Source organism: Chionomys nivalis, chromosome 1 (genome assembly GCF_950005125.1).
Source record: "Chionomys nivalis chromosome 1, mChiNiv1.1, whole genome shotgun sequence".
In the NCBI taxonomy this organism is placed as follows: Eukaryota; Metazoa; Chordata; class Mammalia; order Rodentia; family Cricetidae; genus Chionomys; species Chionomys nivalis.
In genome coordinates, this window is record NC_080086.1 from 10,351,759 (window position 1) to 10,377,115 (window position 25,357).

General features: G+C 45.8%; 1 protein-coding gene across 31 annotated transcripts in view; it reads right to left on the bottom strand.

The window, feature by feature from the left end:
- Positions 1-630: 630 nt before the first annotated feature.
- Plekha5 (pleckstrin homology domain containing A5) overlaps positions 631-25,357 on the bottom strand; it is a 164,287-nt gene continuing 139,560 nt past the window's right edge. For 10 of the 31 annotated variants that reach the window (XM_057784307.1, XM_057784195.1, XM_057784167.1 and 7 more), the window contains 11 exons: positions 23,680-23,791; positions 21,648-21,697; positions 20,549-20,737; positions 18,979-19,099; positions 15,163-15,275; positions 12,544-12,753; positions 8,105-8,245; positions 7,608-7,732; positions 5,624-5,760; positions 3,971-4,073; positions 632-1,470 (listed from right to left, as the gene is read on the bottom strand). In XM_057784307.1, the coding sequence (XP_057640290.1) occupies positions 3,979-4,073; positions 5,624-5,760; positions 7,608-7,732; positions 8,105-8,245; positions 12,544-12,753; positions 15,163-15,275; positions 18,979-19,099; positions 20,549-20,737; positions 21,648-21,697; positions 23,680-23,791 (1,293 nt within the window). In that variant the 3' untranslated portion in view covers positions 632-1,470; positions 3,971-3,978. Of the gene's footprint in view, positions 1,471-3,970; positions 4,074-5,623; positions 5,761-7,607; positions 7,733-8,104; positions 8,246-12,543; positions 12,754-15,162; positions 15,276-18,978; positions 19,100-20,548; positions 20,738-21,647; positions 21,698-23,679; positions 23,792-25,357 lie in introns of those variants that run through there. The other 21 variants (XM_057784247.1, XM_057784204.1, XM_057784232.1 and 18 more) reach the window with 9 other exon arrangements.

Here is a 25,357-nt window from a genome sequence, read left to right on the forward strand (position 1 = left end):
TTCTAAAGAGACCATCTCCGAGGGCCCCTACTCGTGAGAAACACTGTCTGTTCCCAACGGCCAAGAGGCAGCCCTGTCAGCCCTCCCCCATGTTCACTAAGCATACTGGGACTGCAGCTTGGGGACATGGAAATGGGGTAGGAGACTTCACAAAACTAAGTCTGCCCATTGGCGATGAGCTGACGGAGTTACGGGAAGTCAGGGCAATGATATGGTGGGCTCCCCTGTGTCATGAAGTGGGTATGACTGTGGTCGGCATCATTTTGTTCTCTGGCCTCAAGTTCCTCTACTCTGTCACGGGGCTGGACACATAAGACCTCCTAATGGCGCTGCCCAGGGAGACAGGATTAGCACATCACTTTTTCTTTTAGAAGTCACTTGGGTCTCTGATCCACTCCCCCCTTCCCTCAAACATGCTGGAAAAGTGCTCTACCTCTGGGCTGCATTCCAGATCTCAGATTCTCCATTTTCGATGAAAAGAAAAATGATTGTAGCTAGATGTGGCGGTGTACACCTCTAATTCCAACACTTGGGAAGCAGAGGCAGGCTGTCCTACATAGTGAAACCCTGGAGAGCGGGGGTGAGTGGGAGGGAGGGAGGGAAAAAAATTCTAACACAAGTGATTTAAGAACATCAACATTTATTTAACATGATAAAAAAGAAATGAGATATGAACATTTGCATTAAACTATAGTAAGCAGCCTTTATTACATGTGCTCATTGTATAACATCTACACAATGAACATAATTACATCTGTACACAGACCAAGTACTGGATCTAAAAGCCTGCTTATTGCTGTACACATCTATTCCAATGACGTAAAAGTCCAGTACTTCAAAATACCTACACTTGTAATTGTTTTGCTTTTTAAAGAAAAGCTAAGCAGTAGCATTTGTGTTGAAGCTGACAGAGTGTGGCAGTAACCGCTGACGGTGCAATCTGACTGAGGAAGAATTATAGCAGAAAACAGGACATACTTCACTTAGCAGTAATAAAATGGCACATTTTAAATATATTTATATAAAATTTTTACAAATCAAGTGTCAAACAAAGTACTGCAGTAGCCAAAATGGGAAGAAAAAGAAGGAAAGAAAACAAGCTTCACACGAAAGTATAGCTTTGCAAAAAAGCCAAAGCAACGTAAATTCACCTAGACTTAAGCATCCGAATCTGGGAACCGCAACTAAGCAAGCTCTGGATGGAGCACGAGGGAGAAAGCACCTGGACTGGTATGCTCTGAACTTACAGCAGCACTGGTGGAGGATGGTGACCTTGAGACTACGGAGTGCATGTATGGGCCATTAAAGCTATTTTGGAATAAACATTTTCCAAAGGTGATAAAACGATGCTCTGAGGTCAGAAGCATCAGAACTATGAATTTCATAGATTTAAGGTATACTGTACAACATCTTCTTCCATCGCTGAGGGTCCACAGCTTCAGCTCTGTGTGCTCTCAAGAGTTAGTGCAGCTGAAAACCAAGAGAGAGGAAATGACTTTTGACATTGGCAAAGCCAAGAAATGACAGTGTCCCAAAGTAACTAAGGCAGAACAGAAGTGACCGACAAACATGGCCTGGAAAACCCTAGCAGAGCACACAGAGGGCACTTTCTTCATTTCCTTACGTCCAACTGAGAACACAGAGAAGCCCGATGCAATTAAACAGCAATTCAGAAAAAAATGTCTCGAATGTGTTTCTGAGTAGGTCAATAAGGTAGGCATAGCTTTGCCTGACTTCACTATCATATGAACTAACTGACTGAGCCACCCCCCACAGCAGGAGCAGCGTTCGTTGAGGACTCTCACATCCCAGCAAAACCACAAGAGCAGAAAAACAAAACAGATGCAATGGTAAGATGTAAGCATGGCAGTGTCTGAATCACAGGTCAGCTGTGTGGTGGCCACACTGACGGCTTGGAATGAGAGTCAAAAGACACAACTCAGTAACAAGTTATCACACTGGCGAACCTTGAGCTCTGACCTTCCTTTGTTAGAGGAAGGGTTATTGTGCCAAAGGTTATAGCCTGTTTACTGAGCCAAAAATTCATGTGGATGGCATTCTGTTTTGACATAGAGCCACAGGAAGCTCAGGCTGGCCTGGAACTCACTGGTTAATCAAGGATGACCTTGAATTTGTTTGTTTGTTTGTTTTTTGGTCTCCCAAGTGTTGGGATTATTGGTATGCACCTTTGTGATGGCTTTAAAGAAAATGGCCCTCAAAGGGTGTGGCACTTTTAGGAGGTGTGGCCTTGTTGGAGGAAGTGTGTTACTATGGGGGTATTTGAGGTCTCCTCTGCTCAAGCTAGTGGTTCAATATGTATCAGCTCCTTCTCAAGCATCATGCTGCCATGTTCCCTGCCATGATGACAATGGACTAAACCTCTGAAACTGTAAGCCACCTCAACTAAATGTTTTCCTTTATGAGTTGCCGTGGTCATGGTGTCTCTTCACAGCAATGGAACACCGAGACAACCAACATGCCTGGTTCTTTGTGGTGCTGGGAACTGAATCTAGACACTTCATGTATGTTAGGTATGCACTCTACCAACGGAACTCCATATTCAGTAGACAGTTTTTTTGTTTGGAGACAGGGTCTCACTATGCAGCCTTGGCCCCTGGAATTCAGAGATCCACCGGTGTTTGCTTCTCAGGTGCTGGGATCACAGGTATGCGCTCACACCTGGCCCTGTAACTGGCTCTCAATGCCACTAAAGTACAGGGTGCGTTTACTTCCCCTTGTCTAGGGTTCTTCTGCCACCAGTGTCACCTGTAAACAGGCAGGATATGGGGGCGCCTGTTGTAACAAACAGGTGACTCCTAACTGTAGCAAGCATCTCAACCCAGTGCAGGCTGACAGACAGTCTCAGATAAAGCTGAGCACACAAAACACTTCTGGGCACAGAGAACGGCTACTAGAAAAGTGACTGGTGAAGACAGGTCCCAGACAGCAGGCCCTGCTGTGACAATGGCCAGGTGAAGACTTCCTGAGTGTTTGCATTACTGCGCACGCCTGCTGGGATTTTATGGTAACCTAAAATAAGCTCCCAGCACCATAAGAGGTGGCAGATGCTGAGAAAACAGAGGAAAGGCATACATTCTCATTCTACATTAGTTTTTTGTTGTTGTTGTTGTTTGTCTTTGAGGCAGGGCTTCTCTCTGTAGCTTTGGAGCCTATCCTGGGACTCTGTAGACAAGGCTGGCCTAGAACTCACAGGGACCCACCTGTTTCTGGCTCCCAAGTGCTGGGATTAATGGCATGCACTGCTACTGCTGGGCTCTACTTTAGTTTTTCAGGAAAAGAAAATTCTTTACTTATGAGCACAAAATTATGGGTAAAACAATGTCTACATTGTTCCAAAGCAGGTTCTGGGGGTCGATGAGACAGCCCAGCAATGTTGCCACCGCACTCAACAACCCAAGTTCAAATCCCAGAGCCAATTCTGCCAAGTTGTCCCCTGGTCTCCACACACTCGCTGCAGGTACACTCATGCCTGTCTCTCTCACACACACACACACACACCACATAATAGTAATAATAACAAAAGGCAAAGGAAGCAGTGACTCGAGAGTTAGCCTCAATTCTACAACTGCAGTCTAAGGGGCTGTGTGAGAATGGCTAATTCCCAGGAAGCCAGACAGAGGTGCCAAACTCAGTGCCCAACACTGTCGTGTGAGCATGAGAGGACTGCAAATACATCCTCAGCCCTGAGCACGGGCAGGGCATCAGGCCAGAGTGAGAGGGACTGGCACTGGCCAAGAGTCTGAAAAAAAAAATCAGTCAGGAAGCTAATCTCTCCAGGCCAACGTGAGACATCTAAGCTACCGCCTGGGCTTCAGATAAATGGTCTGCTGCGCTGCTCTGGCCGAGCACAGCCCAGAGTTAATTCGCCTGGACTGCTATTCCAACAAATGAATACAATCCAAGTAAAACATCCCTAACACAAGGAACCAAAGAAAAGGAGAAGACATACTTCTGAGACTACACACACATGAAATGCGATCCTTCTGTGAGCTTTGGCGGAGAGGGCGGATCTGGTGACGTGGAGGACTCAGGAGACGGGGACAGACTTTTCACTAAAATACACCAAGAAAACAGAAGATAAGTATATACACACAAACATACATACATATACACACATACATATGTTGCTTTGAACATAGGTAATTAATATTTAGTGTGTGTGTTTGTGTGTGCATTCATCTGTGCATGCTGTGGGATCAGAAGACAGCTTAGAAATCAAACTCAGGCTGTCAGGCTTGGTGGCAAGTGCCCTTACTCAGAATCATCTCTCCAGTCCAGAGGCCAGAAGACGACATCTCTAAGACACCATGAAGAGTGGCTCCTGACGCCGGGATCTCTACAGTGCCACAGGGCTGAGAGGGATGAGGCTGTGCTCCCACAGGGCTGGGAGGGGTGAGGCTGTGCTCCCACAGGGCTGGGAGGGAGGTGGTGAGACTTTTTCCTTTGTTTTTTTGAGACAGGGTTTCTCTGTGTACTTGGTTGTTCTGTAACTCCTCTGGAAATGTGTCTTGCTCACAGGGTATAAGAAGCAAACATGTAAGAGGCCAGGTGTAGTGGTATACACTTTAGTCTCGGCAAGGAGAGACAGGTGGATCTCTATGAGTTCAAGGCCATCCTGGTGAGTGAGTTCCAGGACAGTCAGGGCAACACAGGAAAAGTCTGTCTTGACCCCCTTATCCCCCTACTTAAAGTTTAAGCAGCAACTGCTTAAACAGTTAACAGGTTAAAAGCACACCTAACCCCATCCTCCAAAAAGAAAGAAGAAAAAAAGGGTTAAAAACCACGAGAAAGCTGTGGCTGGAGCCCAGGAGCGAAGAACCTGTGAAGGCCGAGGTTCCCACAAACCACACAAGGAAGACTGGCAGACAAGTACCCAAGCGTCCACTCTAATGTGGACCCCTTGGACAGCGGGGTGCTGGTCCACTGGTATCAGCCAGGCTGGAGCAAGGACATCAGAACCCAGTCCTGTGAGCAGGAAAGGTTTCCATGTAGGGAGGCCTTGCTTAAAAAGGACTTTGTTTTAAATTATGTAGCTGGGTGTGGTGGCACACTCTTTTAATCCCAGCACTAAGGAGGCAGAGGCAGGCGGATCTCTGTGAGTTCGAGGCCAATCTTGTTTACAAATGAGTGCTACACAGAGAAACCCAGTCTCAAAAACAACGAACAAACAAACACACACACACACACGTGTAAGTCTGTGTAGAAGTGGATGCACATGACCTCAGGTGCTCAAGGCATCGGATGTGGCACCAAACTGCATAAGAGCAGTGCATGGTCTTAAGTACTGATGATTTCCGAGATAGTGCAAGCTGGCCTTGAACTGCCTCAGCCTCTGGAGTATAGGAACTGCAGGAAAGTCCCATGCCTGGCTCTTCTAGGATCTTTTTAGAAATAGTTCACAGTGTCATGATTAAAAATAAAATAAAAATTAATTCTCTGAGCCCAAGCCTGGGTGGGGGTGGCAGAGCAGGGACAGCTGCTTCCTCCTCTCGCAATGACAAACCTGAGGCTCACATCCATGTAGCTAAGGCGCCGCAGGAAGACCCTGGTATACTCACTGCGTAGGAGCACCCACCAAGGGGAGTGTGGAGCGTGCACGTACCTGTGGTTTCATTCTCTCTAGGAATCTCAGGAGGTGTCTCCAGAGAAGCAAGAGTTTCCTCCTCTTCATGATGGCTCTCTACTTCTTCTGGGTGGCCTTCTGCCCGGTGGTTTGTCATCCCCGCCTCTTCTTGAGGGCTAGTGACAACAGACTGGCATGTTAAAGCCTGCAGGATACCATGCAGTTTTTCTTGTTCTTCTGATATGCGGTCTGGCTACATGGCCTAGACTGTTCTTGAACCTGATCCTCTGACTCAGCTTCCCAAATGCGGAGACTACAGCTGTGTGCCACCACACCACACAAGGGCGGGATGTAAAGGTCATCATCCTGATTATGGAGGGAGTGCTAGGCCAGCCTGGGCTACCTGAGACCCTCTCCTGACAAACACACCCACCCACTCATATTTAATGACTTAATGTTTCTCTTGTAAATAATGCCTTTTTTTTTTTTTTTTTTGGTTTTTCGAGACATGGTTTCTCTGTAGCTTCGGAGCCTGTCCTGAACTAGCTCTGGTAGACCAGGCTGGTCTTGAACTCGCAGAGATCCGCCTGCCTCTGCCTCCTGAGTGCTGGGATTAAAGGCGTGCGCCACCACTGCCCAGCCTATTCAGCACCAGCAATTCTCCCCTTTACCACTTGTGTTTCAGCTGAAGCTCACATGAATCCCTGACTCCCTAAACCAGTATTTTTAATTTTCATTTTATGTATGTGCATGTTTTATCTTTGTACATGTCTGCATACCATATGCATGCACAGTACCCTCAGAGGCCAGAAGAAGGCATTAGATTCTCTGGAAGTGGAGCTACAAACAGTCATGAACCACCATGTACGGTCTGGGAATCCAACCCAAGTTCTCCGAAAGAGCAGCCTGTGCTCTTAACTGCGGAGCCATTTCTCCAGCCCCTAGCATGTGTTTTTAATACTTTAACACCATTAGATACTGAGTCGATACTTCAAAACTTTCCTGATACTCTTACAATGCCGTATTAGGATTATCTGATTGAAATTCCAAAAGGTCTACTCGGTGCACTGCCAGACAGCATCTTTATGTATGTATGTATGTGTATGAATGTGCACACACTTGTGGACATATGCAGGTGTGTGGAGGTCAGAGTTATTGGGTCTCTTCCTCTACTGCTCCTCCCCTTATATTATCTAAGTCAGGGTCTCTTCATTGCCTGGGGCTCTCAGAATGGTTAGATGGTTAGATTGGTTGGAGTAAAGGCTTTTGGGATCCACTCTCTCTGCACAGCCTCCCATAGTGTACAGCTGTGCACTGCTGTACTAGCTTTTGTGTGTGTATCAGGGACCTGATGTCTTCACATTTGCACGGCAAACAACTCATTTCTCTGGACCCATAAAGTTCACTTCTTCTTCTTCTTTTTTTTTTTTTTTGGTTTTTCGAGACAGAGTTTCTCTGTGGTTTTGGAGCCTGTCCTGGAACTAGCTCTAGACCAGGCTGGTCTCGAACTCACAGAGATCTGCCTGCCTCTGCCTCCCAAGTGCTGGGATTAAAGGCGTGCGCCACCACCGCAAGGCCATAAAGTCCACTTCTAATCCAGTAACTAGCCTTGGTTTCATTTTGTTTGTTTGTTTGTGTTTTGTTGTTATGGTTTCTTTGTGTAGCTCTGGCTGTCCTAGAACTTGCTTTGCAGACCAGGCTGGCCTTGAACTCAGAGATCCACCTACTTCTGCCTCTGGAGCATCGCCACACCTAGCACCATTTTTAAAGAATCTTACAGCTGAGCTGGAGAGGTGGCTTAGCAGTTTAGAGCATTAGGGGCTCTTGCAGAGAGCATGGGTTCTGTCCATATGGTGGCTCGTCATCTGTTAAATCCAGTGCTGACCTCGGTGGACATTATACACACATGGTGTACATATACACATGCAGGCAGAAGACTCACACACATGAAAACAAATAAATACATCATAGAAAAGAGCCTCCCAGCTTCCTGAACAGCCAGTCTCTGTCTTCTTGCTCTTACCTGCAGGGAACATCTTCAAGTGCCTGACCTTCATGCCTTTCTTTGTCCATCACCCCCTCAGAATTCATTCCATTTGGCTCAGGCGTGTAAAGCATGTCATAAAAAATACTTTCAGTTCTTTGAAGCTACAAAAGACAAAACAGCACTTTTCAGAGCATTTCTGCCACATTTAACGTTAGTAAAGCTGAAATGATCACACCGATTAAAAATTATGCCCCAAATTATATGCTGTCATAAATGTTTGTGAATAAGCCTAGATTAAAGAATATGAACAACAGTCACAGTATTTACTACTGAAATGCATAAAGTCGTTTATACAAAGAGCTGGCACACACAGCTGACGCAGCTATTGGGGAGTATCTCTATGATGAACACACCCACCAAATTAAAGAGAGTTATCAGCCCTTTAGACTTAGAGCTCTCTGACTAAGCACACCGTAGCTCCCCTGACCTAGTCTTCCAAGCACCCCACCACCCTGCCACATCCGCCACTTTACCTTTCTGCCGAGTTTCACCTTCCGTGGTTCAGCTTCTTCTAGTACAACAGTTTCTGCTGCCGGAGTTTCGTGGTCTGGCTTTCCATCATTTTCTCTGTGGATGGTGTCTAGCTCCTGAACAGTATCCTCCCTCCTCAGAGTCTGCTCAAAAGACAGACAGCAATGTGCTTACATTTTATTTTATTGTTCTGAACCATGGTCGCATTCCAGGCTGGCCCATAGCTCCCTGTGTAACTCAGGCTGGCCATGAATCTGTAGTGAGTCTTTCGCCTTGGCTGACTTTATGAGTTGGTAGGATTATAGATGGGTCTTGCTATGTAGCCCAGCCTGATGGGGAAAGTATAATCCTCCTCCAACACCTCCTGGATGCTGCCATTAGAGCTTTTGCTACTACTGCCTAGCCTTAAAGCATTTTGTTGCTAGATTTATTCTATTTTTATTTACTTATGTGTATGTGGGTACTTGTGGAACCAGAAGAGTGTTCAGATCCCTTGGAGCTGGGGTTACAGGTGGTTGTGAACTGTCTGATGTGGGTGCTGGGTACTGAACCTAGCAAGCACTCTTTACCTCTGAGCAATCTCTACTGTACTCCTATTGTTTTGTTTTAAAGATTTATTTATTTATATTTTATGTATGAGTAGTCTTCAGGCCAGAAGAGGGCCTCGGATTCTATTATAGATGGTTGTCAGCCACCACGTGGGTGCCAGGAACCGAACTCAGGACCTCTGGAAGAGCAATCAGTCAGTCCTCTTAACAGCTAAGCCATCTCTCTAGCCCCTGCTTTGTTTTCTTTTAGAGACAGGGTTTCTCTGCGTAGTCCTTGCTGTCCTCGACCTGCCTGTGCCTCCGAGTGCTAGGATTAAAGCATGTCTTACCACCACCCAGCTCAGCACTCCTCTTTTTTGTTTTGTTTGTCTCACTAGGCAGTCCAGGCTTCCTTGAACTCACTTGAACCCAAGGCATTCCTCGCGAGTAAGTCTCTAAATGCTGGGGCTACAGGCTTGAACCACCACACCTGGCTTTCCTTCTGTTTGCTTCCTAAAGCATCTTTAGACGCACCTGTGTATGTTTTACAAACCAGAGGTTCAAAAAAAAAAAGAAGGGAATATATACTTTTCTCCTTTCCTTTCTTTTAAAGTCACCCATTTTACAATTTGTAAAATGTGCCATGTTCAACTTTCTGAGTCTACTGGCCACGAGCAAAGTCTGCTCTTATTAGAGGGAAAGAGAGGTGGACCAGGGCAAGGAAGCCCTTCCTGCTGATGCAGCAGGCACAGCATGCTTGGTGGACCTCAGCTAGAGGGGGGACACGGGCAGTGAACCACTGAGACAAACGGATGCTGACTACTCTGCTGAGGGGAACAGATTCAGGGCTGTGTACAGTCTAGGTAAGCATCCCACAGCACACACTTCCAAGTTCACGTCGGTTATCAGCCTGACACAGCCTGGAGGTATCTGAAGGAGTCTTGATTGAGAGACTGTCTCCATCATACTGGCCCGAGGACCATGTTCTGTGGGTAGTACCATCCCTAGGAATAGGGGCCCTCAGTGGTATGTATGTATGTATGTATGTATGTATGTATGTATGTATGTACACACACACACACACACACATATATACCCTCCTCTGGTAGACAGTATATATATCGGATTGAAGAAGGTTGTGAGCCACCACACGTGGTTGCTGGGAACTGAACTCAGAACCTCTGAGCCATCTCTTCAGCCCCCTTCCCATGGTTTCTTCTTCAAGCTCCTACCTTCAGTTCCTGCCTTGGCTCCCATCAATGATGGTTTGCAAGCCAAGCAAATCCTTTTCTCCCTAAGTTGCTTTTGGTCCTGGTGTTTATCACACTACCAGGTAAACTAGGGCAGGGCCTGTCCAAAGCTCTCTGAGGCAAACAGCCATGTTGTAACATTAGCTTACAGCTGGGAAAATGAAGCCACGGGGGCACAAGAGCATCCATTAACTATGTTGGCTCTCTCCCCATGCTCCCCTCTCCCCGCTTTGCCCCCCTCTCCTGTCTTTACAGTGTAACCCTGGCTGTCCTGGAACTCTCTCTGTAGACCAGGATGGTGTCGAACTCACAGAGATCCTCTTGCCTCTGCCTCCTGAGTGCCGGGATTAAGGTGTGAGCCACTACTGGCAGCAGCTATCCTCTCTTGAGCTCAGGGCTATTTTCATTTTAATAAACTACTATAGCTTACCATTGTAACAATCAAATCATATAAAACAGCTATCTCTATGGAAGAACTATTAAAGCCCATCAAACACGTATATCTATGTGTGTAAAACTCAGCTGAGGCAGCCTGGATGGTGCCTGCTTGTGACCCAGCCCCTTTGCAGGCTAATACAGGACTGCCTGACTGCAAGGTCAGCTCAAGGACACATGGACAATTAGTGAGACTCTGTCCGAAAATTCTCTCTCTCTCTCTCTCTCTTTAAAAGAGTGGATGCCGGCACAGTTTGAAATAGATGAAAGAGATCAGGAGCTGAAGGTCATTTTCAGGGACAGACCTGTGTTATTCCTCCCACCCCTGACTAAAACAAGGTGAAACTGGGTGTCTTATGCCTGTAGTCCTCATACGTGGGAGCAGAGGGAAGAGGACTGACAAACTCTGAGTCTAGCCCAGGAGGTAAGGTTCCAAGACATCATAGTCACACATCTCAGTCTTGCTGCAAACAGCAGGGATGAAAGAGAAACTAGCCAGAGACGGTGCAGTGGGCAAGGGTACTTGCTGCCACGCCTGACAACCTGAGTTCAACCCCTGGAGCCTAGCTGGAGGGAAAGAACCAATTCCTACAGGTGATCCCTCCATGTGTGTGCTGTGGCATGCACAGCCACACAAATACACACTTACACACAATAAATAGATAAAGATCAGTTATGGCATAACCTTTTCGTATACTGTGAGGATGTATCTTTGCAAAAGTGCCACCTTACTGGTTTAATAAAGAGCTATATGGCCAATAGCTAAGACAGAAAGAGGTTAGGTGGAACTTCTGGGCAGAGAGAGGGAGAGGGAGAGAAAGAGACAGAAGGAGAGATGAATCTGGACACAGGAAAGATGCTAGAGGACTTGGAAAAGAAACAGGAGTGATGGAGGAAGGTCATTGGTTAATAAAGAAACTGCCTTGGCCCATTTGATAGGCCAGCCCTTAGGTGGGTGGAGTAGACAGAACAGAATGCTGGGAGGAAGTCAGGCAGACGCCATGCCTCTCCACTCCAGGGCAGACGCGATGAAGTTCCAGCCCAAGATGGATGTACACTAGAATCTTCCTGGTAAGCCACCCCCTTGTGGTGCTACACAGATTATTAGATATGGGTTAAAGCAAGATATGAGAGTTAGCCAAGAAGAGGCTGGAACTAATGGGCCAGGCAGTGTTTAAATGAATACAATTAGTGTGTTGTTATTTTGGGGGGAAAAGCTAACCATGCGGGAGCCGGGTGGGACAAAAAGCAGGCCTGCCCGCAGCTTCTTCTACACAGGAGGTGCAAGATGGAAGAGAGGTAAAAAGCCACAAGGCAAAATGTAGCTTAATATGAATGGGTTAATTTCAGTTATAAGAACTAGTGGGACAGGCCTAAGCTATAAGCCAAGCTTTTACAATTAATAATAAGTCTCTGTGTGTTTTTTTTGTGAGCTGGCCGCTCAAAGAAAAATCTTTCTATAGATCAGTTCTACCTATGACTTTAGCCTGGCTGTGTGATACAAATTTATCATCTTAGCTACAAGGGAGACAGGGCAAGAGAACCATAGGTTCAAGGCATGCTTGGGCTACAGAATGAGTTCAAGGAGATCCCAAACAATTTATGAGGTTTTTGTCTCAAAATAAAAACTTTTACTGAGGGGCTGAAGAGATGGCTCAGTGGTTAAGAGCACCGCCTGCTCTTCCAAAGGTCCTGAGTTCAATTCCCAGTAACCACATGGTAGCTCACAACCATCTGTAATAAGATCTGATGCCCTCTTCTGGCCTGCAGGCAGAGCACTGAGAATACTGTATACAAAATAAATCTTTAAAAAAAAACAAAACAAGCCGGGTGGTGGTGGCGCACGCCTTTAATCCCAGCACTTGGGAGGCAGAGGCAGGTGGATCTCTGTGAGTTCGAGACCAGCCTGGTCTACAGAGCTAGTTCCAGGACAGGCTCCAAAACCACAGAGAAACCCTGTCTTGAAAAACCAAAAAAAAAAAAAAAAAAAAAAAAAAAAAAAAAAAAAAAAAAAAAAAAAAAAAAACCAAACTTTTACTGAGGGTTGGGGATGAAGTTTTGTGGTGACTGATTAACTACAGAACAACAGGAAAATGATTCGCGTGCTTCTGATACTGCCAGGCTTGCTGCTTTCTCTGTAGCCAGCTAAATAAGCTAGTTTTCTTAACAAATAAACAGAAAGGATTGATACATAATAACCAAAAGCAATGCCATCCGAAGCCCACATACCTGAGTGACCCTGAAAGGATTGTCCCGTACAGGGGAGGGACTCTGTAAGGGCGACTGGTCGGAAGCACTGACGACACTCAGTCCCTTCTTCCTCTCCCGCAGGCAGGCCTGCTGGTGTCTCCTTATCCTCTCCATTTGCTCTTCCACGGTCATCCTAGGCCGAACGCTCTCAGCCAGACACAGCTGTTCCACTGCGCTTCTCGGTCTTTCCTTAAGATCAAAAAACAAGCCCGTGAATACAAACGCACGCAAGCGCGCATGCACTGCCCCGCCCCCCACGCTGGAGACGTTCAGTTGGTAGAGCGCTTGCACAGCATGTATTAGGCCCTGAACTGTATTCCCTGCTCCAATTAAACCAGACACTTGTTTATCAGTCCAGCACTCCGAAGCAGGAGGGCCATCCTCACCTACACAGAATTTAAGCAAGACTGGATTACATGAGATGTTGTGTCAAAAACAGATACTTCTAAAAATATCATGAATCAAAGATTTTATAAGGTAGTTACTTATTTTTGCCTTCAAAAATCAAGTGGAGATTTGAATGCCAGTGAGGGAACATCAGACGGCAGCTAAAGAGACCTCACCCTCAACTGGTCCTGATGGCAGTGGGCAGTGATAGAGGGAACCAGCAAGGGGGCTAGCAATGCAGAGGCATAGAGAAGAAGGGCACAGAGAGGGTACTGCTTTCTTGGTTTTAAAAAAGGTGTTCAGGGGGACTGGAGAGGTGATTCTGCAGTTGGGAGCACTGATTGCTCTTCTAGAGGACCCAGGTTCCAGTCCCAGCGCCCACATGGCGGCTCACAACTGTCTGTGGCTCCAGTTCCAGAGATTCTGACACTGTTATACCAATGCACATAAAATAAAATATACAAACTAAAAAAAAAAGTTCAGGCAAATAACCCAGCACTCAGGAGTCTGAGGCAGGAGGCTCACAAGCTTGAGGTCAGTCTCACTCAGCCACATGAGACATAGGGGACTATAAAGAAAAACAGCAGCAGCAAAAAGCAGGATTAGGAGGACAGCCTGTGGCAGAGTGCTGACCTAGCTGCACAGGCCCTGGGCTCCAGCCTCAGCGCCATAGAAATCAACTCATCCCACTGTGAGGGTATGGAGATTGAGAGCTGGAACAGTCAAAGGGCAGCTGTCTCAGCCTACACTCATGACATTGCTGGTGTTCCTTCTGAGTGCTTCTCTTTCTCTTAACCCTCAAGCCCCAAATCTATATTAAATCATTTTATTAAACCCTACTGAAGCTGGGTGGTGGTGGCAGCACATGTCTTAAATCCCAGCATTCGGGAGACTGAGGCAGGTGGATCTCTGTGAGTTCAAGACCAGACTGGTCTACAGAGTGAGTTCCAGGTCAGTCAGGGCTACACAGAGAAACCCTGTCTTGAAAAAAACAAAACAAAACAAAACTATCTTATTAAACGCCAATGCTACTTTAAAAGATTGAGCTGGGGCTGGGGAGCTGGTGCCGCTGTGCAAGAGTGAGGACCTGAGCCTGCATTCCCAGCACCACGAGAAAGCCAGACACAGTCGCTCCTGCTGAACCCCCCGGGCTTGGGTGAGGGGAGGCAGAGGAGACAGGCAGATTTCTGGAGCTCACACCCCATGGGTATGATCAAGGAAGATGGCCAGTGTGGACCCTCTGGCCTTCATATACGCACACATGCACGCACAGTGGCCTGGTGCAGCCATGCCTTAAGAGGCAGGGGCAGGAGTACTCTACATTTGAGGCCAGCTAGGGTTACATGTTGAGTCCTGCCTCACTAAACATAAATGTATAAATAAACAGATGATGTGGCCTGGTGCTGATGGCGCACGCCTTTAATCCCAGTACTCGGGAGGCAGAGACATGGAGATCTCTGTGAGTCTGAGGCCAGTCTTGTCTACAGGGTGAGTTCCAGAATAGCCAGGAGAAACCTTGTCCTAAAAAAAAAAAAAACCCAAACAAACACTAAATAAATGGTGTGGCTTCCCTGAATAAAGTTACTCCATGTCTTGGAAACAGAAAATGGCATGAAACTCAGATTAGGGGAAATGGGGGAGGGGAGAGAGAGGGCAGAACACTTAAATGACAGGAATTTCTTTCATTTTAAGAGAATGTTTTTTAGTCATACGTTAAGTGCCTAGTCAAGAAAACACCCTAAAATATTTTTTGGTTAGCAAAAAAACTATAGAACATGATTGTCTTCTAACAGCTGTACTTGAGCACCATGGTCACCACATTAATACTGATACATAGCTGTTAGTTTCACCTCACAATTATTTCTATTTTGGAGGTGGGGAATTTTGACCTAGGGTCTAATGCAGTCCAGGTTGGCCTCAAACTCAAGGGTACACTGTAGCCTCCTGAGAAGTTAGGATTCTTCTCAGCACATGCCCACATGCCACCATGCCCTGTATTATGTTTTTTTTTCCTTGCTTGCTTTTTTTTTTTTAACTTAAAGACATGGTTTCACTGTGTAGCCAAACTGTGGACTAAGATACTGTGATCGGCTGTCCTCTGAGGTTCTGATTTCCCCACTGTGATAAAAACGTTAAGGGAGGCGGCGATGTTTCTAATCAGACTCTACAAAGGGCAAGCTCTCTGCAGCAGCGCAGGGGCCTGGTCTGTACCGTTCTTAGCTCCACCTTCTTCGTCTTCCTCAAGGTCACATAGGAAGCTATTGTCGAGGATTCCGGTGGGGGTGACATCGTTCTCAGAGGAACTCCAACTGGAAAGCGGGAACCTGAAAGTTAAGGCAGTGTAAGTTCCACAAAAGGTTTCTGTCACAGCATGGTGTCCTGGTGACGCCCTGCACTGGAGGCTTTGCTGTTTAGGGATTTCTTGTTAGGTGGGACTCAGTCTCATCCATGGCCAGTGCTCTGCCTGCCACGAGACCACACCAGCTCTGGTGCCCCCTTGCAAAGTTCTGGGGCTGGAGAGAAGGCTTAGCAGTTAAGAGCATTTCCTGTTGCTACAGAGGACTGGAGTTCAGCTCTCAGCACCCATGTCAGGCAGCTCATAACCCCTGCAACTCCAGCTCTAAGGGCTCTCCACTACCTAGTCTCATCTCCGAGGGCACCCGCACGAGACATACATCTATAAAACGGATAAATAAAAATAAACCTTAAAAACATTAATTCATTGTATTTTTAACTCTGTGTGTGTATGTATGGTGAGTTTCACAGAGGCCAGAGGCATCAGATCCCCAGAGTTATTAGTGATTGTGAGATGCTTGGCATGGGTGCTGGGAACCAGACTCAGGTCCTTTGCCAGAGCAGTAACCTGAAGGTGTACTCCCAGGTCATGGACACACACATGTGGTTCGGAAGAAACTTCTGTCTCTCTGTCTCTCTGTCTCTCTCTCTAAATCTCATTAAAAAAAAAAAGATTTATTATGTATACAGTGTTCTGTCTGCATGTATGCCTGCAGGCCAGAAGAGGGCACCAGATCTCATTACAGATGGTTGTGAGCCACCATGTGGTTGCTGGAAATTGAACTCGGGACCTCTGGAAGAGTGCTCTTAGCCTCTGAGCCATCTCTCTAGCCCCATAACCTACTCTTAATGTGGGAAAGACAGCTGTATTTTCTGTCAACAGCTCTGTAACTGGGGTTTATTCTAGGAATGGAAGTGGAATGATTTAGTATCAATATAGCTCAGTTGTTCAGAGCTCATACTGTTCTCCTAGAGGACCTGCGTTCGGTTCCCTGCACCCACACCAGGCGGCTCACAACCACCCAGAACTCCAGCTCCAGAAAAATCTGATCCTCTGGGCTCTGTGAACGCCTGGATCACACACAGGCATAAGCTCAGTAAAGTGCCTGCCTTGCACACGTGAGGTCCGATATCCAGTACTGCCAGATCCAAAGAAAAGCAAAATAAACTGAACTGTAATCCATTTTAACATCTGAAAAGCAACATTAAGACCAGCTTGGCATGAACTCCGGTGCACAGTGAATCCGAGCCCATTCCAGAGAGGTGAGACAGTCCCAAGGAATAGGAACACGGAGCAAGAGCTGAGGACAAGAAGGCAGTAGGATAGTGAGGGTGTTCAAGACCAAAATGAAGCACCTTAGTGACAAACTCTAGCCTCTCTGTCACTGGAACTGTGTGAGGGGGAAACACATGCAGAGCATGCATAGGCTGCCCACAGTTGCTGCCCGTGCAGCGAGCATCAGCCATGCCTCCTAACCTCTAGCACCTCCCTTCCTGTATCAGTGAACAGATCCCCATCCAGCACTTCACTAAATGGCACACTCTGTAGTCTATAGTTGTAAGAGATGTCCTGTGCTGTGGGTGGCTGCTCTCGCTGTTTCCACCATTGCAGATTGGCAGACGCCGGAAGCATTTCTCCAGCACCTGTCTGTAGTGAAGTTCTGTAGAACTCCACCCAGCTTACTGTTTCTGTATCAGTTGGTCATTTCACAGCGGTAACATTGCAATGGTTTGGGGATGTGCAGAAGAAAGCATGAGTCTCCCTGCTGCAAAACAGAGGCCTGCAGTAGAAAAAGAGCCGCCCCTCCCCCATCCACCTGGGCTAGACTGAAACGCTATCTGAAAAAATAAGGAAGGGTACAAGGGCCGATAGTGGATAAAAGTGCTTACCATGCAAGCCTGAAGATGTGAGTTCAACTCCTGGAACCCACATAAAACTTGGAGGAATGAACTGATTCTACGGAACTGTCCTGACCTCCACGAGAGTGACAGGGCATGCACACACTGGATGCACAGAGTACAGCTGTCACCTCAGCACCTCTGTGGGGACTGGAAGGGCTGATGCAACAGCATCCCAAGGTCATGGACCAACTGCCTAGCACGCACGGCAGAAAAAAACGAATAAAAAACAAGAGACTGTCTCTAAAGTGAGGACCAACATCTAAGGTTGTCCTCTGACCTCCACATTTGTGCCCTGGCATGCGTGAACACATGTACAGATACAGGAAAACATTAAGACAAATGAAATAAAAAATGATTTGTTATAATGCAATTTGATATGATGGATTTTCTTCATGCAAAAGTCCACCAGCCTACTTCAGATAAGACCCAAGGTTGGTGACGAAGCATTTCACCCCAGCACTAAGGCAGAGACGGGGGTGGGGGGGTGGGGGGGGGGAGAAGCAAAAGGATGCTTACGAGATGTTTCTAGATGCAGATGAGCCTCCCTCCCAACAGTAGCTAGGAAAAGCAAAAACTCCAAGTGCAGGGGCATGATTACCGGACCGAGAATGGGGTCCCAGGCAGAGACATGACATCCTGCCTAGAAAGTCTCCACACAGAACCGTCTGAATCCTGTCAGACTACTGTGTAGTGGGAGGCTCTCAGATAAAGAACTACAGCACACCACTGTGCTCCCTATAGGAAACAATCCTAATGGCCTGGAGTCAGCTGGGCAAGACAGTTCTCCAGGAAACTTGCTAGCTGTGGCTTGAGCGTGCACGTACACACACACACAGATTCACACGCGCGCGCGCACACACACATTCACATGCACTTGCCAGTGCTCTTGGAGGCCAGAAGAGGATGTTGGAATCTCCTGGAGCTGGAATTACAGGGGGCTGTGAGTTGCTTGCTGTGGGTGCGGGTACCGAACCTAGGTTCTCTGGAAGAACAGCAAGCACTCCTCATCCCTGAGTCAGGACACCACCCCTAATGGTGACTCTTCTGCCTAAACATTTCTGGTTCTTTTTATTTCATTTTAATTTCTTTAAAAAAACACATTTTTAAGATTTATTTATTTGATGTGTATGTGCACACTGTGTGTGCCTGGTGCCCTTAGAGGTCAGAGAGTTTGGATCCTGTGCAACTGGAGTTACAGATGGTGGGAGCTGCCATGCAGGTATCGAGAGTTGAACCCAGGTCCTCACCAGGTGCTCCTAATCACTGAGCCAACTCTGCCCCCTTTATGTATGTTCTCGGAGGCAGAGTCATGCTAAGTAGCCCTAGTTGGACACAAACTCAGCAATCCTGTATGTTTGTGTCACCATGTCTGGGTTAAAGCATTCCTTCCTTTCCCCTAAGACAAGGTCTCAACCGGGCGGTGGTGGTGCACGCCTTTAATCCCAGCACTCGGGAGGCAGAGGCAGGCGGATCTCTGTGAGTTCGAGACCAGCCTGGTCTATAAGAGCTAGTTCCAGGACAGGCACCAAAACCACAGAGAAACCCTGTCTCGAACCCCCCCCCCCCCCAAAAAAAGACAAGGTCTCACTATATAGCCCTGGCTGTCCTTGACTTCACTACGGAGACCAGACTGACCTTGAACGCACAGAGATTCAGCACTATGCCCAGCTCAAGACATTTTTTAATGTCTTGAGAAATTCAAAAAGAGATTCCAAAGATTTTAGATATGAGATTATGGACTTACGTCTATGCTGGGTGATGGTGTACACCAAAATATCTGAAAACAACGTGAACCATGAAAGGAGAAGATAAAATAATGTGAACACTGACCTTTAACAACTGGAGCTTCCGTCTCAGAAACCGGTTCTGACTTTTCTTCTCCATTAGATTCATCAACTTCAGCTACTGTGGTCAACTCTGGCTCACTCTTGTAGAGTCTATAATCTGGACCCTTGAATGGAAGACATGTGATTGCAACAACAACAACAATAAAAACGACACGGTCATCGTCTACTGTGCACCTCAACTGGGTAGGAGGCTTGGCACTGCCAGCCTTGTCTAGTGTGTAAGGTCCTGGGCTCAACTGAAAAATAGGGTACCTTCAAAGATGCCAACTTAAAGTGCCAACTCTGACATGACACAACACATATCACATGGCAACTGAGTACCCCAACTCTGATAGGGTGTGATACATGTCACATGCCAACTGAGTAGAAAGAATAATTCAAAGTTTTTCCCCCTTTCTTAGGAAATAATTTAATTTTAGTTAGTAAAACTTACTATTTTAAAATTAAGAATATTCCTAAAAAACAAAGTCTCTTTTTTTTCTGTGTGTATGGATTAAACCAAAGGCCTGCACTCACTCTAAAGATTTATTTTATGTACATTAGTGTTTTGGCTGTGTGTTTCTAAGTGTACCACACAGGTATGTCTGGTGTCCAGAGGGTTTCCTAGAGTTGCCATTCTGGGTGGCTGTGCCTTGCTATGTAGGCACAAAGAAGTAAATGTGGGCTCCTGTGGAGTCAAGACGTTAATGGCTATGTGCTCTTAACCACGGAACCATCTCTCGAGCTGCCTGCATGTACTTTATCACCCAGAGTCATCCTTTGGAGGGAGGTCTCATAGAGCTCATATTGGCCTTGACCTCCTGATCCTTTTGACCTCTAAGCATGTATTCCCATTCTCTCTCTCCCCCCTCTTCTCTCTCTCTGAGGCTGCACAGCCTAACTGGTTTAGAGCCATAGCTCTCCTGTATCTGCCTCTCTTGAGTGCTGGTGACAGGTGGACACCATCATACTGAGCTCAAAGTTACATTGTTATCATGATCAAACTAAGGCTTAAAAGTAACTATATAGTAACTTTCACCCCAAACTACATTTCTGTCAGAATACTTTGTATTTCTCAAAATATTAACGTCCATTTTCTTGTTTTGCTTTTGGTGACAGGGTCTTCTGGCCTTGATCTCATAATCCATCTGCCTGATTCTAGGTCCCTTACTGTTCTTGCTCATGACAGTCTCCTTGCTGCTCACTAAAGTCCTCATTTTCAATCCCTGCTCCCTGTGACCTTTCAGGGTTTTCCTAAACTGCCCACCTTCCACTAATTTTGCTATTTTCTGTGCTAAATATTCTATTCGCCTCTAACACTCTGAAGTGGCGAATTTAAAATATGGTTAGATCAGAACGTGTAAAGTAACCACTTTATGAATAATGAAATATTAAAGTGAGAATATTAAAAAATGATAAAATGTAAATTGGAAAAACAAAGGGCAATGTTATATGCAAACAAAAAAGCACTAGCTAAAAAATGGAGTTATAGCAAAAATAAGCAGGAGTATGAAATAAATTAATTTTCAAAAATGGGTGGGTGAAATCATTCTGTGGCTATTCCAGCCACTTACACAGTGAGATCCATTTCTTGGATATCCTTGAACTTGATGAATCTTCTTTTCTTCAGGCAGATGCACGGGGCCCCTGCTATAACAGAGCAAGGAGCTGCTATCACTGGGCAGAGGGGGGATTATGGGAGGCTGCTCGGTAAAGTCATAGGACCGAGGAAGTGGAGGCCGAGGTGGGACTACTTCCTCTTCCTAAAGATTGTAGAATAGTCACCTTATTTAGATAAGCAGATCGGGTTAAGCATTTCTAAACTGTTTTTATTGCTACATTAACTTAAAGTTACTTTAATATCATTAAAGGGACACTGCCAAGCCAAAAGTCTCACACTGAAAAACCAAAACAATTTCACATAAAGTAAACAACGGGTTTTAAGTGTCATATCTGTTTTCTCCTACACTTACGGGGTAGCTTTATCTACCCAGATAGATTACTATGGGAAACTACTGTACTTCACTGTAAAACCAGGAGGACTAAAAAAAAATAATAAAAAAAATAATATTATTATGTATTTTTGATGATTTTGCGAGAAAAAGGAAAAGAATTTTTTGGCTTTTAAACAAAACTCAAGGTCACAGACTTTTTTTCAGTTAGGTTGACAGTATCTCTTTGTTGTTATAAATTCTCTATGGCATGCATGACCAAGCCAATTTTAGCTAGCAACCATCCTATAAATGTTATCAAAGATAAAAAGCCACAATAAATATTCAAATTCCTTAGAAAAAGCACAATGATGTTAAAGCTCTAGCAGATGAAAAGTAGTACTAATTTGATTTTCACATTTAAGGAAGAAAAATCATGTTAGAAATTACTAAGACACTAAATTACCAAATCAGTGACATTTCAAGATTAAAATAATCTAAATACATTTAAAAGACATTTCTATTTTTCTTTTTCTTTTTCCAGAGAAAGAATCATGCTATGTAGTCCAGGCTGGCTGCAAATTTGCCATTCTCCTGCCTCAACCTCCCGAGTACTGGGGTTACAGGTATGCATGATCATTCCAGGCAGGCTAAAAATTATTTATTTCAGGAATAGAGAAGACTAACTTTTAATTTCAGTTTTTAACATTTAAAGTTAGTTACAAGAACAAACCAAACTTACCTCGCTTTTGTACTTAACTGCTGAGAAAGGCTTTGATCCTGCCAGACCTACTGGGAAAATTAGAAAAAATAACTATTTATACTAAGAAAACCTTCCTAAACCCACTGAAAGAATGATTTCAGTTAGCTTACTTTACTTAAGAATTTTATTTATTTTTTTTTTGGTTTTTTGAGACAGGGTTTTTCTGTGGTTTTGGAGCCTGTCCTGGAACTAGCTCTTGTAGACCAGGCTGGTCTCGAACTCACAGAGAACCGCCTGCCTCTGCCTCCCGAGTGCTGGGATTAAAGGCGTGCGCCACCACCGCGCGGCTACTTAAGAATTTTAAATTAAGTTGGGCGGTGTTGGCGCATGCTTTTAATCCCAGCATTTGGGAGACAGAAGCAGATGGATCTCTGAGTTCGAGGCCAGCCTGGTATACAGCTGTCCAGGACAGCTAGGGCTATTACACAAAGAAACCCTGTCTTGAAAATCAAAATCAAAAACAAAGAATTCAAATTAAATGCATTTACTTTGTGTGTGAGGGCATGCACACATGCGCCGGAGTGCACACACAGAGGTTAGAGGACAATCCAGAAGTGGGTTCTGTCCTTTCGCCTGGTGGGCCTCAGAAATCAAACTCAGTCTCCAGTCCTGCCCGCCAGCGTCCTTCCCCAGTGAGCCATCTGGCCACCTGGTCCCACTTACTCACCCATTTCACACGAAGCCTTCATCACTGTCCCCACACCTTCACTGTGTGTGCTTCCAGGAGCTTGCTATGGAGCTTAAGTTTACCTGCTACTAATTGAGGTTGGCTTCAAACTCAAGGCCTCCCGAGTGCTAGGGTTACATGGGTTAGCCTTCAGTCTTTTCTGGTTTTCCAACACTGGTTTCTCTGGAACTCTCTCAGTAGACTCAGATTTGCCTGCTTCTGCCTCCTGAGTGTTGGGATTAAAGGTATGTGCTGCCAATACCTGCTCTAAATACTAAATTTAAGAAATGGTCGTGGGGCTGGAGAGATGGTTCCCTGGTTAAGAGCACTGGCTGGATTCTCAGCACTCTTCTGGTGGCTTACAATGGGCTGAAAAAGTCCAGTTCCTCCAGTTCCAGGGGATCTGGTGCCCTTGTCTGGCCTCCACGGACACACATTACACAGACAAACATGGAGGCAAAATACCTGGACACATAAAATAAATTTCAAAAAGAACCTTAAATATAGAAAAAGAAAGGATATGTGAAAATAGGTTTCCTCAAGCATTATTATATACTATAATAAAGTATAAACAGTGCTCTCTGATGACAGCAGTCTGGCCATATCCTTTAGAATGCAGGATGTACTAATTTTCATACTGTGGAACCCAGTGGGGACTAGCAAGGATGTTCTGTTATATGCCTAATGATGCCTGCTACAGAAGGAAGAAGGGCTTACAGATGGTACCAAAATATTACTCCAGAAACTGCACATGTTCAACAGTATGGAAGGATCAAGTAGTTAATCTATATAGTGTCACAGGCGGCTAGCATCACATACACTCAGGAGGGGAAAGCCAACCAGATCAGTCAGCAGGCTAACAGCAACAGGAACTGCAAACATTGGTTGGAAACGATAAGGGAAAGAAAATACAGGAAGGTGGTGTTGACAGCCCTGAGGGAAGCTGTGGTGGTATGGCCAAGATACATTGTGTATAATATGCATGAAACTTTCAAAGAAAAATAAAATACTATTAAAAGGGGAAAAGCAAAAGGAAAAACCTGTGTATGATCACCATCCTTGCTGGGCGGTGGTGGCACACGCCTTAATCCCAGCACCCGGGAGTCAGAGGCAGGCAGATCTCTGTAAGTTCCAGGCCAGCCTGGTCTACAGAGTGAGATCTTTTTTTCCCACTGAGAAGATTCAGAAGAGAGGAGTCGCTGAAGTACAGTTAGCATCATACACACAGGACAAGGCTTTGTGTGGCCATGGCTGCCAAACTTCTGCTTCTAGTTTATTAACTTCTGTACCCCATTAAAAAGACAGATTTTTCTAGCTGGACGCAGACATGCAAAGTGGACCCACCTGTTTCTTGGGAGCCTCTTTGCTGTTTATGTTTGCTCAAGCCCTCCATGACATCTTGAATTCTCCAAAGTTCTTTTTGAATCTGTGCCCGTTGAATCCCTGCCGATTCGCTCTATTGGTAAAGACGGACAGGTCACTGTGGTGCGTGAGCTGGAAATGTCACCCAGGGACTCATGCATTTGAACACCTGGTTTCAGCTGGCAGGGCCTTGCTAGAGGAAGCAACTAGGTGGAGTTCCCTTCCCATTCTCCCTCTCTCTCCTGAGGCCTGCAGGCCAGCCTCTATCTCTTGCTGCCATGTCTTCCTGGCTATAATGGCGCTATCCCTCGGAACAGTGAGCCAAGTATAGGCCCTTCTTCTCCTAAGATGCTTTTTGACAGGGTTTTCTATCATGGCAATAGGAAAATAACTAAGTCAATAATAAGTTGGGAAAAAAAAGTCAAAGTTCTAAGTCTCACTAGTTATAAGTACCCAGGATATGGAGGATAAAACATGTGAAACTATGATGTTGCAAAGATCAAAAGGGAAAATAAAAAAAGTTTCTCTGACACAAGGGTGCTATGTACACGTCTGCAGTGTGCTTTCTTCATGATCCCAGAAAGGCACACTCTGAGAAGGGAAAACAAAAACTTACCACTCCTAAGTTAAAACAAGACAGACGCAAGCCCCTGAGGACAGGGAGGAAGCCACAGGCGGTTCTCCGTGGCTCCCTCACTACGGGTCCATTCTCACAGGTTCCCTGTGCATAGCCAACCGTGGGCCGCAGCTCGGCGGCAGGGAGTGTGCTGGACCAGCACCGAGACCGCCTCCGCACTACCCCAGCACTGGACTGCAGAAGGAGGAGCCACTCTGCGCTGCTGGGTCAGCCACAGGTGCTAGTGTGTTGTTGCTGCTGCAGGTGTGGACCGGAGCAGTTTAGTGGTCTCGCTGCCCTGGGGATCACCTCCTCCCAACCCTTACTATACAGGGCTCGATATTATTTGTAGTTTCATGATTCACTGAAAGGCATGGGACCTATTCTGAGGACAAGGGCTAATGTGTTACTTCCTAAATTCTAGAACATAAGAAACACTGGATTGTCAGAAGTAAATAAACGCGTTTGCAATACAAACATCAATCACTGGGCTGGAGAGATAGCTCAGAGGTTAAGAGCATTGCCTGCTCTTCCAAAGGTCCTGAGTTCAATTCCCAGCAACCACATGGTGGCTCACCACCATCTGTATTGGGGTCTGGTGCCCTCTTCTGGCCTGCAGGCATACACACAGAAAGAATATTGTATAAATAAATAAATAAATATTAAAAAAAAAAAAACACCAAACATCAATCACTACTGTGACTCTGCTCTGGTAATTCACTTTCCTACTTCTAATATCCCGTATCACGCTTTTAGGCTAAAATCACAGAGCTGCAATTCTTTGTTCCAACTGTATGACCCTTGCAGGGAAATAGTAATTGTCTCGGGGCTGGAATGACGGCTTAGCACTTCAGAACACTTGCTGTTCTTCCAGAGACCCCACACTGGAAACCACACAGACACCTGCAATACTTAGTCCAGGAGATCCAATGTCCTCCTCTGGCTTCCGAGGGTGCCCACATAGGTGACATACACATTGTCTCAGCAGCTGTCCTGTTGCTGTGAGGAGACACCATGACCAATGCAAACTCTCCCATAAAGAAA